Source organism: Crocuta crocuta, unplaced genomic scaffold (genome assembly GCF_008692635.1).
Source record: "Crocuta crocuta isolate KB4526 unplaced genomic scaffold, BGI_CrCroc_1.0 scaffold367, whole genome shotgun sequence".
Taxonomy (NCBI): Eukaryota; Metazoa; Chordata; class Mammalia; order Carnivora; family Hyaenidae; genus Crocuta; species Crocuta crocuta.
In genome coordinates this window covers 5,608,780-5,622,127 of record NW_027527936.1, presented here as the reverse complement: position 1 = coordinate 5,622,127, position 13,348 = coordinate 5,608,780, and the positions used below count along the sequence as shown (strand labels likewise).

Sequence of the window (13,348 nt, the reverse complement as noted above, 5' to 3'; positions counted from 1 at the left end):
GCAGCTATGGAAAGCAGTATGGTAGTTCCTCAGAAAGTTACACACAGAATTACCATATGATCCAGAAACTCTCCCCCCCCCTTTTTTTTAAGCTTATTTATTTATTTTGAGAGACAGAGACAGCAAGAGTGGGGAAGGAGAGAGAGAGGCACAGAGAGAATCCTAAGGAGGCTCCATACTGCCAATGCAGAGCCTGATGCAGGGTTCAGATTCACAAACTCTGAGATCATGACCTGAGCCAAAACCAAGAGTGGGATGCTTAACCTACTGAGTCACCCAGGCGACCTCAGAAACTCCCTTTCTTGGTATCTACCTGAAATAGAAGTGAAAGCAGGGCCTCAAACAAATACCTGTACACCCGTGTTCACAGCAGCATTATTTGCAATAGCCAAACAGTGGAAGCAACCCAAATGTTCAGCAACAAAAAATGGATAAAGAAAATGTGATACATACATACACTGCAATATTTAGCCTTGAAAAGGAATGAAGTACTGACACAAACTAAAACATGGATGAAACTTTAAAAAATTATGCCAAGAGAAAGAAGCCAGACACAGAGACCACATATTATATAATTCCACTTACATGGAATGCTCACAATAGGCAAACCTATTAAAACAAACTAGATTAGTGGTTATCAGGGACTAGACAGAACGTAGAATGGGTAATGAATGCTAGCAAGTAGAGGTTTTCTTTTTGGGTGATAAAGATGTTCTGAATTAAAATGGTGGTAATTCTTGCAAAACTTTGTGAATACACTAAAAACCAGGGAACCGTATACTCTTAAATGGTGATTATATGACATGTGGATTATATCTCAATAAAGCAAATTGTCCTTTAAAAAAAGAAAAAACAAAAACCTAGGACAGATCATGTCTTTCTCCTATTAGAACTATCAACCCTCTTTCTGTGTAAAAATCAGTATAAAAATACAAAATCTTTTCTGTAGCCTACAAGTACTACAAAATCCAGCCTGTGTCTCATATTCTCTATGCCTCTCACCACCATCAGTCCCAACACCACTGTTCACTAACCAAAAGCCACCTTGGCCTCCTTGCTGTTCTCCAATATGGCAAGCATGTTCCCACCTCAGAACCTTGGCACATGCTTATTCTCTACATGGACTGCTCTTGCCTAGTACATATCAACATCACTCATTCTAGACTCTTCTGTTCTCTGCTCAAATGTCACCTTAATGAGAATATTTTCCTGGACAACACAATTTAAAATTTCAACCCCTGCTCCACACAAACACATACCCTCCCATCTCTTATCTGGTTTTTTCTTCCCAGTACTCAATACCATATGACAGATGATATACAATTCTGTGTGTCTGTCTCTCTTGAATAGAGGCTCCATAAGAGTACAAACTCTGCTTCAACACTACTTTATCTCCAGTATTTAGAATGGTGCCTGCACATAATAAGAACATAATAAATATAATATGACGGATGTATAAATTTAAACAAATGAACAAATGAATAGAGGCAAAACAACAACAACAACAAATAGAGTAACTTGTTGTACAAAGGAAGCACCTAGTCAAGGGCACTGGCAAGACTCATACCCAGGTCTGCCTCTCAAACCCAAGCTCTTCATTTCTAAGCTATACTTCTACTTTCCAATTTAGAAACATTGGAGGGATTACCTGTTAGATGGAAGAGTATTTTGTAGAATGCCAAGATATCACATATATCTAAAAATCCATTTTTTAGTTCCTATCCATTTTAATGCAACTGTCGTATTACATGAAAAAGTATTAACAAGTGATAGTCTCCAAAATGACTGAATTTCATTTATTCTTCACTGCTCAGATGCTTTCAAAATTATGCCTATTGAATGAACCTCTCTCTCTCAAAAGGCAAGACACCAAAACAGATGCAACCTCCAAATTTCTCTGTATCCATAAAGTATACTATAAAGAAAATGCCAAAGGAAATGAGGCTTTATACTTGCAATGGGCATATAGTAGCATCTGCTCTTGCAATAGCCATTCTGGGACAGAGACAAACAGGGATATAAATACAACACTTACTTCTCCTTCATAAGACAATTATAACTTTTTAATGTTTACTTATTTATTTTGAGAGACACGGAGAGAGGGAGAGGCCGATGCACAGAAAGAGCGAAAAAGAGAATCCCAAGCAGGGTCTGCACTATCAGCACAGAGCCCAATGCAGGGTTCAATCTCATGATCCACGAGATCATGACCTGAACCAAAATCAAAAGTCGAACGCTTGACCAACTGAGCCACTCAGGCACCCAATAACTTTTTAAAAAGTAATCTCTAAGGACGCCTGGGTGGCTCAGTCGGTTAAGCGTCTGACTTTCGCTTACGTCATGATCTCGCAGTTCGTGGGTTCGAGCCCCGCGTCGGGCTCTGTGCTGACTGCCAGCTCAGAGCCTGGAGCCTATATCAGAGTCTGTATCTCCCTCTCTCTCTGACCCTCCCCTGCTCACGCTCTCTCTCTCTCTCCTAGAAATAAATAAAAATATAAAAAAATAAAAAATAAAAATAAATAAATAAAAAGTAATCTCTACACCCAATGTGGGGCTCAAACTCACAACCCCAAGATCAAGAGTTGCATGCTTTACCAACTGAGCCAGCCAGGCATCCCAAGACAATTATAATAATTTTTTAAACTTCCAGACTAGGCTACAAGGACAAGAAACAATGGGCCATGGCTAAGTCACTTGTTTTATTAATATCAGTTTCTCCATACTTACTACAAACTTTTAAGTTTTCATTAAACTTACTCAGACATCTTACGTTTTATGATTTTTACCTTTCTGGCTTCTCTACTGCAAATGCTAAGCCATCCTCTGCTCCTTACTGCATACTTCCTACAAAGACTTAACCAGCTCTGTGCAAAAGAGGTACCATGGAGCTTCAATCATCTGGGGAGATAACGAAGCACAGAAGCCAATTACCTCATTTTATAAGTGAGATAATTCAGGCCCAGAAATGATAGTTTCTGTGGAAATCACACATAACTTATTAGTGGCAAAGCCTAGATTAGTATCCAGGATTTCTGGCTTCCTTCCAGAATAAAACTTCTACTCTTCCAATATTAAAGATAAAAAACAATTGTTTGCACTAAGGTATCTCTGACTTACTTAACAATAAAACCTCAAAATAGAAGGATGTATCTAACTGAATTTTATAGCCTCAAAACTTAGATCAGTGCCCAACACATAGTAGGTATTAGTGTGCATTTACTGATCAATTGTTTAAATGTGAGTTACTTTATTAAAAAGTATTTCTGTTGTGATCAATTAAATATTTTAAGGCAATTATATGCTTAACTTGGGATACCACTAAAATGACCAAGATATTCCTTGAATTTAAAACTAAACTGACCCCAAATTCCTCCAATTTCAAATAAAAAGCATTTTCCTAGGATTTCTCTCCTTCTCCTCTTTCTCCTCCTTCTCAGCAAATTCCATTCATTGGAAGCATACACTCCTAGAAGAAGCTACCTGCCTCAGGCCCTGATTCATTATACCTAATCTTAAGCAAAGAGCAAATCTCAGAGAACTTCAAAATAGGAGGAACCAAAAGAAAAAAATGCCAGAAATAGTAATAGTAGAATAGTGACCAAGTACCAGGGTACCTTTCTGGCTCAGTCTGTAGAGCATGTGACTTTTGTAGAGCATGTGACGTTTGATCTCAAGGTTGTGAGTTCGAATCCCACATTAGGTGTAGAGATTACTTAAAAATAAAATCTTTAAAGGGGGGGGGGAAGAGTGATAAAGTACAAGTATTTGCCAAACATGATGTTGAAAAGCCACTCCTTTTTAGTTATGTTACACCTAGTCGGTAGATCACTCCATTAATAGTCCTGGTAGCACCATTCCCCAGTTTTATAGAAGACTCTGGGTGCTTGAGAACTTGGAATTGCAATTCCATTTAGCTAGAACTAAATTTAAATAAAGAAATGTGGCTCTTAAATAATAAAAGTGTATCTAAATTTATATATTTTTAATGTTTATTTATTTTTGAGAGAGCACAGTGGGGGTAAGGGTAGAGAGAGGGGGACAGAGGATCCAAACCGAGCTCTGTGCAGACAGCAGCGAGCCCAATGTGGGACTCAAACTCGTGAACTATGAGATCATGACCCAAGCCAAAGTCAGACACTCAACCAACTGAGCCACCCAGGTGCCCCAAAGTGTATTCAAATTTAACCCAATAGGTTTACAAGAATTCTAAAACTGGGGTGTCTGGGTGGCTCAGTTGGTTACATGTCTGACTCTTGGTTTCAGCTCGGGTCACAATCTCACGATTTGTGGGAGACTGTGGGAGAGCCCACTTGGGATTCTCTGTCTCCTCCTCTCTCTGATCTTCCCTCTCACTCTGTCTCTCTCTCTCAAAATAAATGAATAAACTTAAGAAAAAAGAATTCTAAAACTAATACACTTTAGAAAATTGTAAGAAATGGGGCACCTGAGTGGTATAGTCAGTCAAGCTCTTGATTTTGGCTGGAGTCATGGTCTCACAATTCATGAGCTCAAGCTCCACATCGGCTCCACTCTAGCCATGTGCTTCAGATTTTCTCTCTCTCTCTCTCTGCCCCTCATCAGCTCATGCTCATGCTCACTCTCCTTCTTAAAATAAACATTTTTTAAAAAAAGAAAATTGTAAGTAATGAAGCACTAACACATATATTAAATGACCCTTCCAATAGTTATAAGAAAAGAGGAAAACAGATGTCATAACCTTCGTTTTATAGATAAGACAACTAAGGTTTAGGAAATGAAGTGATTTGTCTACATTTACAAAGCTAATTAAGTGACAAAGCCAAGACTGAGCTGTAAGGGTTTTCTGACTCATAAGTTGAGTCTCTTATCAAATCACAGTGGGCTTTCATAAAGCAACCAAAGGGGCTTTATAAACAAAACTCTCACAGGACAACTAATTATTAGGGCATTTTTATAAAACTAAACCCTAAAATGACAGTAACAGAATTACCTTGTGTTTCATACATTTACCAAAAAATGCATAAGATATACACATAAAGTATACTTAATAAATAAATATGAATACTGTTGTCTCCTCATCCTTATGTGCTCTGTATGGAAAAGTTTCTAAGCCACTATTTTATCACAGCACTATTTCCTAGAGTTTCCCAAATCCTAGCAAAATCATGGTGGGTGTGGATGCAGGGGCATAAAAATACAGCTTTCTTGGGCCCCAACATGGAGATTCTGATTCAAATAAGTTCAGAAGTTGTTCAGAATTTTAACAAGCATTTCTAGCAAACTGATGTAGCCACTCTGGAGAATAGTATGGAGGTTCCTCAAAAAGTTAAAATCAGAACCACACTATGATCCAGCAATTGCACTACTAGTACCCAAAGGATACATATTCAAAGGGGTACTTGCACCCCAAAGTTTATAGCAGCATTATCAACAATTGCCAAACTATGGAGAGAGCCCAAATGTCCATCGACAGATAAATGGATAAAGAAGATGTAGTATACGGGGCACCTGGGTGGCTCAGTTGGTTAGCATCCAAGTCTTGATTTCGGCTCAGGTCATGATCTCATGGTTCATGAATTTGAACCCCACATCAGGCCCTGAACTGACAGCACAAAGCTTGCTTGGGATTTTCTCTCTCTGCCTCTCCTCCCCTCCAAATAAATAAAGAAACGTTAAAAAAAAAAAAAAAAAAAAGAAGATAGGGGAACCTGGGTGGCTCAGCCAGTTAAGCATCTGAGTCTTAGTTTTAGATCAGGTCATGATCTCACAGTTTGTGAGCTAGAGCCCCATTTCGGACCCAGCACGAGATTCTCTCTCCCTCTCTCTCTGCCCCTCCCCTGATTGTGTGCGCGCTCTCTCTCTCTCTCTCAAAATACATAAACTTTTTTTTAAAAAAAAGATATGATGTGTGCGTGTGTGTGTGTGTGTGTGTGTGTGTGTATGCAATGGAATATTACTTAGCCATCAAAAAGAATAAAATCTTGTCATTTGCAACACCATGGATGGAGCTGGAGTGTATTATGCTAAGCAAAAACAAGTTAGAGAAAAACAAATACCACATGATTTCACTCATATGAGGAATTTAAGAAACAAAACAGATGAACATATGGGAGGGGGGAATAAAAAGAGAGAAGGAAACAAACCATGAGAGACTCTTAAAAATAAAGAATAAACTGATAGTTGATGTAGGGAAGTGGGCAGGGAATGAGCTAGATAGGTGATGGTTATTAAAGAAGGAACTTGTTATAATGAGCACTAGGTATTGTATGTAAGTGATGAATCACTGAATTCTACTCCTGAAACCAATATTGCACAGTATGTTAACTAACTAGATTTTAAATAAATATTTGGGGCTAGAGGAAGAATTTTAACAAGTATTCTAGATGACTGTGTTTAGCCAAATTTGCAGTACTGCCCCAATAGAATTCTTAGAGAAAAATCAAGTCAAGAAAATATAAGAAATTAAAGTCCAAGGACAAAGATTACTCACCAATTTCCCTGGCCCTAAAGCCAGAATAGAACAGGTGAAAGAAAACCTTATTCCTACCCTGAATCCAAACTTAGCTGCTGCCCTTACCCCAAACTACTAGAAAAGTTGGCCTCTCCCTAGTACCATGTTATGGAACAGATGTAATTGCTAAGAGTTTCAACTTGAACATTCTCAAAAAGCTTGAGTCTATTAAAAAATATATATATACACACAACTTGGTAAATCCCAAAACACAAGTATAAAACTGTGATGGGTACTTAAGTAGCAGCTTTTTCCCAAATGTCAGGCAAAAACTGAAACAGAGAAGAGGATCTGGGATGAGAAGGGATGGGGGGAAAAGGGAGGTTCTGACCTAGCAAGAGGAGTTAGCTGACCACCAGCTTCCCTGACAGATAAAAGTACACAAGGAGAAAACACACACACACACACACACACACACAACACACACGCACTCACGCACGCACCCGAGTGAGTTTCCTCCAAATAACACCGAGAACAGTTCCCAGGAGGGATTCCTAAGCAAGTGTTCATAATCATGATCATAATAATCATCAACTTACAAGCTGCCTCTTCTTGGAAGGCTCAACTCCTTCTGAAAAACAAAGCACAAACACAAGTTAGAAAGAAGGACACCTCTAAGTCCTACAGGTCTCTATTAAAGGTCCTACAGCATTATCTTAATAATGGCAAAAACTAAATATTTCCAAGTCATAATTTCTTCCCTTATCTTTTATTCAGTGAAATAAAGACCAGTCAGGTTAACTATCACCTCTTTATTCTTTCTCCCCAAAGTAATGTCTCAGAGTATTTATAGCATTTTCTCCACTAGATGGAACCATCTCACCAGTGGAGATTATTCCAGATACTCACTGGGCCAGCCATTAACTGTTGATGAATTGTAAAGGATTCACCTATCATTAAGAGGGATATGAAAGGAATAACATGGAATTTTCTTTAATTAGGAAACATTTCAGACAAAGAAGTACAGAAAATAATATAACAAAGAGATGACTATACTTACCACTGGCATGAGAACAGTTGGGTCCCTGTGACTTGCCTTCAAAATTTATCAGGTTTCACCCCCCGCCCCATGTCCCCACTTAACTATTCTGAATGTTTTATCTTTGCCATGTGTCTTTATATTTTCTTACATATATATCCATAAATAATTATTAGTATTGTTTCACATGTTTTTAAATTATATATTTAAAATATTGTAGGTATTCATCTGCTGACTTCACATCATAACTGGGAGATTCACCCATGTGGATGTTTTTCACTTTCATTCATTACTTCACTCCGTAAATTTATTTTGTCACTTATTTATAATATTTATTTATCTATTCTCCAGGAAACAGAAAGTTAATTTTCTTTGCATGTTTTTCTTCTGCATCAGAACAATGCTCCTATAAATAGCCTGTACTTGTTTCCTCATGCACATAATAAAAAGTTTCTTGAAGTATTCAGATGTGGAACTTCTAAGTCATAGGTATCAAAACTTATTCCCAAAAATTATACCAATTGACCCTCCCCCTCCAACACTTCCCAGATCTGTCTCCCAAATTCCTGACACTTCTAACCAGTTGCCTACTCAACATCTCAAATCCAACATGTCCCAAAATGAGTTCACTTTTTCCACAAAAACTGATTCCAACCACAGCCTTTTCCCATCTCAGATGATGGTATTCTTCTGGTTGTTTAGACCCAAACCCTAGATATCTGGACTCCTCTGTTTTTCACATACACATCACATCCATCAGGAATTCTTAATGGTTATAGCTTTAAAATATATCCAGAATACAACCATTTTTCAGACATACATACATACACAGACTTATACACTTAGAATCTCTTAAAAACCCGAGATTTAGTCATGTTTTAGATGTTGGAGTGGGGAGGGAGGAAATATTAAAGTAAACACATAGGGGCACCTGGGTGGCTCAGTCAGTTAAACGTCTGACTTCAGCTCAGGTCATGATCTCATGGTTTGTGGGTTCGAGCCCCACGTCAGGCTCTGTACTGACAGCTTAGATCCTGGAGCCTGCTTTGGATTCTGTGTCTCCTTCTCTCTCTGCCTCTCCCCCTCTTACACTCTGTCTCTGTCTCTCAAAAATAAATTAAAATGTTAAAACAAAATAAACAGCATATATTATATAACAATATAGAACACCCTCAAAATACTGGGGCAGCAACAAAACATACTAAATACATTAAAACAACAAAACATACTAAATACATTCTGCAACAAAATATATGATAGCCACAATAAGTGTGATAGAAGTCTAAAGAGTCCCAGTTCAATTTTATCACCTGAAGAGTTAAAGTTAGGAAAAAGCCTCTTGGTTTCTGCTATTGCAACTAAGTTACTATGGTCTCTCCCTGGCCTCTCAACCATCTTCTAACTGGTACTCCATTCCTGCTTCTACTCTTATCCCTCTATAGTCTATTTTCAACTTAACTGTGTCCCTTTTAAGGGCCAGTTAGGTCAGGGCACCTGGGTGGCTCAGTCGGTTAAGCATCTGGATCTTCTTTTTTTTTTTTTTTTTTTTTGAGAGAGAGTGCAAGTGAGCAAGGGGCAGAGAGAGAAGGAAAGAGAATCCTACAAAGGGCAGAGAGAGAGGGAATCCCCTTGTAGGATCCACACTGTGAGTTCAGAGCCGGAAGTGAGGCTTGAGCTCACCAAAAGAAGGTCTCAAATTCACCTGATAGAGGGCTTGAACTCATGAACCCTGGGATCATGACCTGAACCAAAGTGGGATGCTGAACCAACTGAGCCACCCAGGTGTCCCAGCATCTGACTTTTGATTTCCACTCCAGGTCATTTCCACTCCATTTCCAGGTCATGATCTCATGGTTTGTGAGATGGAGCCCCGCCTCAGGCTCTGCTGACATCATGGAGCCTGCTTAGGATCCTCTCTCTTCCTCCCCCTCCCCTGCTTGCACATTTGTACTCTCTCTCAAAACAAATAAACTTAAATAAATGAATGAATGAATGAATGTCAGTTAGACCATAACACTCCTGCTTAAAACCCTCGAATGGCTCCCCAATTCACTCAAGAGTAAAAATCAAAATCCACATAAAGACCTAGAAGGGACCCACCACCCCTCCCCAGTATCTCTGTCCCTTGCACACTTTGATCCAGACATACAGGACTCTATTATCCATCAAATACATCAGGCATTCTTCTACCTTAAGGTCTTACTCTAATCCACGCATTCTGCCTATAAAGCTTCTCTTTCTCCCAAATATTTTTTTGTATAATTCCCTAACAGCCTTCAAAAATCTTGGTTCAAGTTTACGTGAGTATGAAACCCATTACCCTGATAGTCCTACATAATACTGCAACGTCCTTTACACCCCATCACCCACTTACCCTGCTACAACTTTTTAATTTATCACCAGTACACTTTCAATACATTTATCACTCCTAACATGCTTTGTAATTTACTTATTATGTCTATTGCTCATTTTCTATCTTTCTTCCGCTAGAATCTAAGCTCCATGAAGGCAAGGATCCTACTATGTTTTATTTATAATGCATCTCAATGACTTAGTACGGTAATCGGCATATAGCAGATGCTCAAAAAATAATTGTTGAACACGTACTCTCCAATACTTGGTGTTTTTAGACTTTTTTAAAGTAATCTCTACACTCAACATGAGGCTCAAACCCACAACCTCGAGATTAAGAGTCACATGCTCCACTGACTAAGCCAGCCAGGCAACCCTGATCACAGTATGGTTTTAACTGGTATTTCCTATAATTATGGGTAAAATTTAAGCAATGTTTTATAGGTTTATCAACCACTAGGATTACCTCAACTGTGAGCTGCCAATTTATACCCTGGAGCATTTTTCTATTAGTTTTTCTGTCTTTTTTCTTATTGAATTATAGGATATATTCTGGATAGTAATTAGTTGTAAGTTAAATTCATTGTAAATGTTCTCTCAGTCTTATATTTTTACTTTTATTTTTAATGGAGTCACCAAAAGATTTAATTTTATGTAATTGAATTTATCAATCTTTCCTTATATCTTTTTTTATATGCAAGAACTGCATCTCTGACACACAGACACACAAATATATTTGCTTATAATTTTCTTCCAAAAGATTTATAGGTTTGCTTTTCACACATCTGTTTATATACCTGGAACTTATTTTCACATATGAAGGAAGATGGAAATCCTATTACATCTTTTTCTATACACATGACTGATTATCTCAGGTCATTTGTTAGATGATGTTGCAATGTCAGTTTTGTCATATATTAAGTTTCCATAAATGCAGGACTGTCTTTCTTGCCTCTATTCTGTTCCATCGTACTAGCAGCCTCTGTGCCAATACATACTGTTTAATTGGTAGAGCTTGACAATAAATAATAACATTGTTATTATTCTTAAAAATTATGGGAGCTAATCTTGGGGCTTTGTTCTTCCATATAAATTTTAGAGTCAACTTGTAGATAAAAACTTTGAGACTGCACTCAATCCAGAATTGATCTGGAGATAATGGATATATTTACCATACAGACAACGACTATACAAGAACATAGTATACCTATCCGTTTATTTAAATATTCTTTTTTTATATGTTATTTATTTTGAGAGAGAGCATGCATGAGTGAGTGGGAGATGGGCAGAGAAAGAAAGGGAGACAGAGAATCCCAAGCAGGTTCTGTGCTGTCAGTGCGGAACCTGATGTGGGACTCAATCTCACAAACCGTGAGATCATGACCTGAGTCAAAATCAAGAGTCAGACACTTAACCCAGGAGCCCTTATTTAGGTTTCCTTTAATATGCTTTAATAAAGTTTGATGATTTGTCAAGTAAGAATTATACTTTTGTTAGATTTATTTCTAAGTACCTTATGTTTTCTTGTTGCCATTATAGCCTATTTTTTAAAAATCACATTTACTGGGGTTCCTGGGTGGCTCAGTTGGTTAAGTGTCCGACTCTTGATCTCAGCTCAGGTCATGATCTCACAGTTCATGAGATCGAATCCCACATCAGGATCTGCACTGACAGTGCTGAGCCTGCTTGGGCTTCTCTCTCTCCCCCTTTCTCTGTCTCTCCCCTATTTGCACTCTCTCTCCCACTCTCAAAAATAAACTTAAAAAGATTGTCTCATTTACCAAGAGTTGTATTTCATTTTACCAGTAACACCATTTTCCTCCCAGTATATTATGAAAATTTTGAAACATAGAAAACAGAAGAATTTCTACACCTGTACATCAAACATCCATGTACCTACAACCCAGATTGTTAACATTTTGCAATACAGGCATGCCTTGTTTTATGGAACTTTGCTTTATTGCTCTTCATAGATATTGCTTTTTTCTTTTTTTTTAATTTTCCAACAAATTAAAGGTTTGTGGCAATCCTGCATCAAGCATGTGTATCAGCACCATTTTTCCAACAGCATTTGCTCACTTCATGTGTCTGTCATATGGTAATTCTCACAAAATTCCAAACTTAATACATCATTATTTTATTTGCTATGGTGATCTGTGATCAGTCACCTTTGATTTTACTATTGTAATTGTTTTGGGGTACCACAAACCTTACCCATAGAAGATGGTAAACTTAACTGATAAACATTATGTGTGTTCTAATTGCTCCACTGACTGGCCATTCCTCTCATCTCTCTTTCTCTCCTCCAGCCTCCCTACAATAATGAAATTAGGCCAGTTTAATAAACCCACAATGGCCTCTATGTGTTCAAATGAAAGAAAGAGCTACACTTCTCTTGCTTTAAATCAAAAGGTAGGAATGATTAAGTTAGTGAGAATGGCATTTCAAAAGTCAAAATAGGCCAAAGGTTGGCCTCCTGCACCAAACAGCCAAGTTCTGAATGCAAAGAAAAAATACTTGAAGGAAACTTAAAATGCCAATCTGGTGAACACATGAATAAGAAAGCAAAACAGCCTTACTGCTGATATGGAGAAAGTTTGAGTACTCTGGATAGAAGATCCAGACTTTATTTACATTTTTCCATCATGGATTAAATGTGCCTGCTCCAGAACTTCATATGAAAGGAACAAGTATGGGAGCAGCTCAGTCAGTTGACTGTCCAACTTCAGCTCAGGTGACGATCTCATGGTTTGTGAGTTTGAGCCCCATATTGCAGAGCCTACTTCAGACCCTCTGTCTCCTCTCTTTCTGCCCCTCCCCCTACTTGCAGGTGCATACCCTCACATGCTCTCTCTCAAAAAATATAAACATTAAAAAAAAAAAGAAGAAAGGAACAAGTATGGACCCTTTTATACAAAACTTCTTTCACTCAGCACAGTGTTTTAGAAATTCATGTTACATGTAAAAGTAACAATATCCAGTCATAGGAATATACCACAGTTCATTTATCTTTTCTCCTACTAGTGAACATTTGGGTTATTTCCAGTTTTGAGCTATAAATGTTCCTGTACAAGTCTTTTAATAGGTCTATGCTTCATCTGTCTTGGGTAAATACCTTAAGAGAAGAGTGGAAATGCTGGGTTATAGGACAGGTGTATATTTAGTTTTATAAGAAACTACCAGGGGCACCTGGATGGCTAAGTCGGTTAAGTGTCCGACTTTCGCTTAGGTCATGATCTCGCAGTTCGTGGGTTCGAGCCCCGCGTCGGGCTCTGTGCTGACTGCCAGCTCGGAGCATGGAGCCTATTTCAGAGTCTGTGTCTCCCTCTCTCTCTGACCCTCCCCTGCTCACGCTCTCTCTCTCTCCTAGAAATAAATATTTAAAAAAAAAAAAAGAAAGAAAGAAACTACCAGATCTTCTTCTGAAGTGATTGTACCAAGTTACACTCCCATTAACAATGGATGAGAATTTTCATTGTTCCACATTCTAGCTAATATAGTAATAATAATTACTAATAATATAAGAA

General features: G+C 38.1%; 1 protein-coding gene across 3 annotated transcripts in view; it reads right to left on the bottom strand.

The window, feature by feature from the left end:
• The window catches only part of MAST2 (microtubule associated serine/threonine kinase 2), a 178,182-nt gene that overhangs the window by 119,792 nt on the left and 45,042 nt on the right, over nt 1-13,348 (bottom strand). For 2 of the 3 annotated variants that reach the window (XM_077752130.1, XM_077752132.1), the window contains exon 2: nt 7,030-7,061. In XM_077752130.1, the coding sequence (XP_077608256.1) occupies nt 7,030-7,061 (32 nt within the window). The remainder of the gene's footprint in view (nt 1-7,029; nt 7,062-13,348) is intronic. The other variant, XM_077752131.1, reaches the window with a different exon arrangement.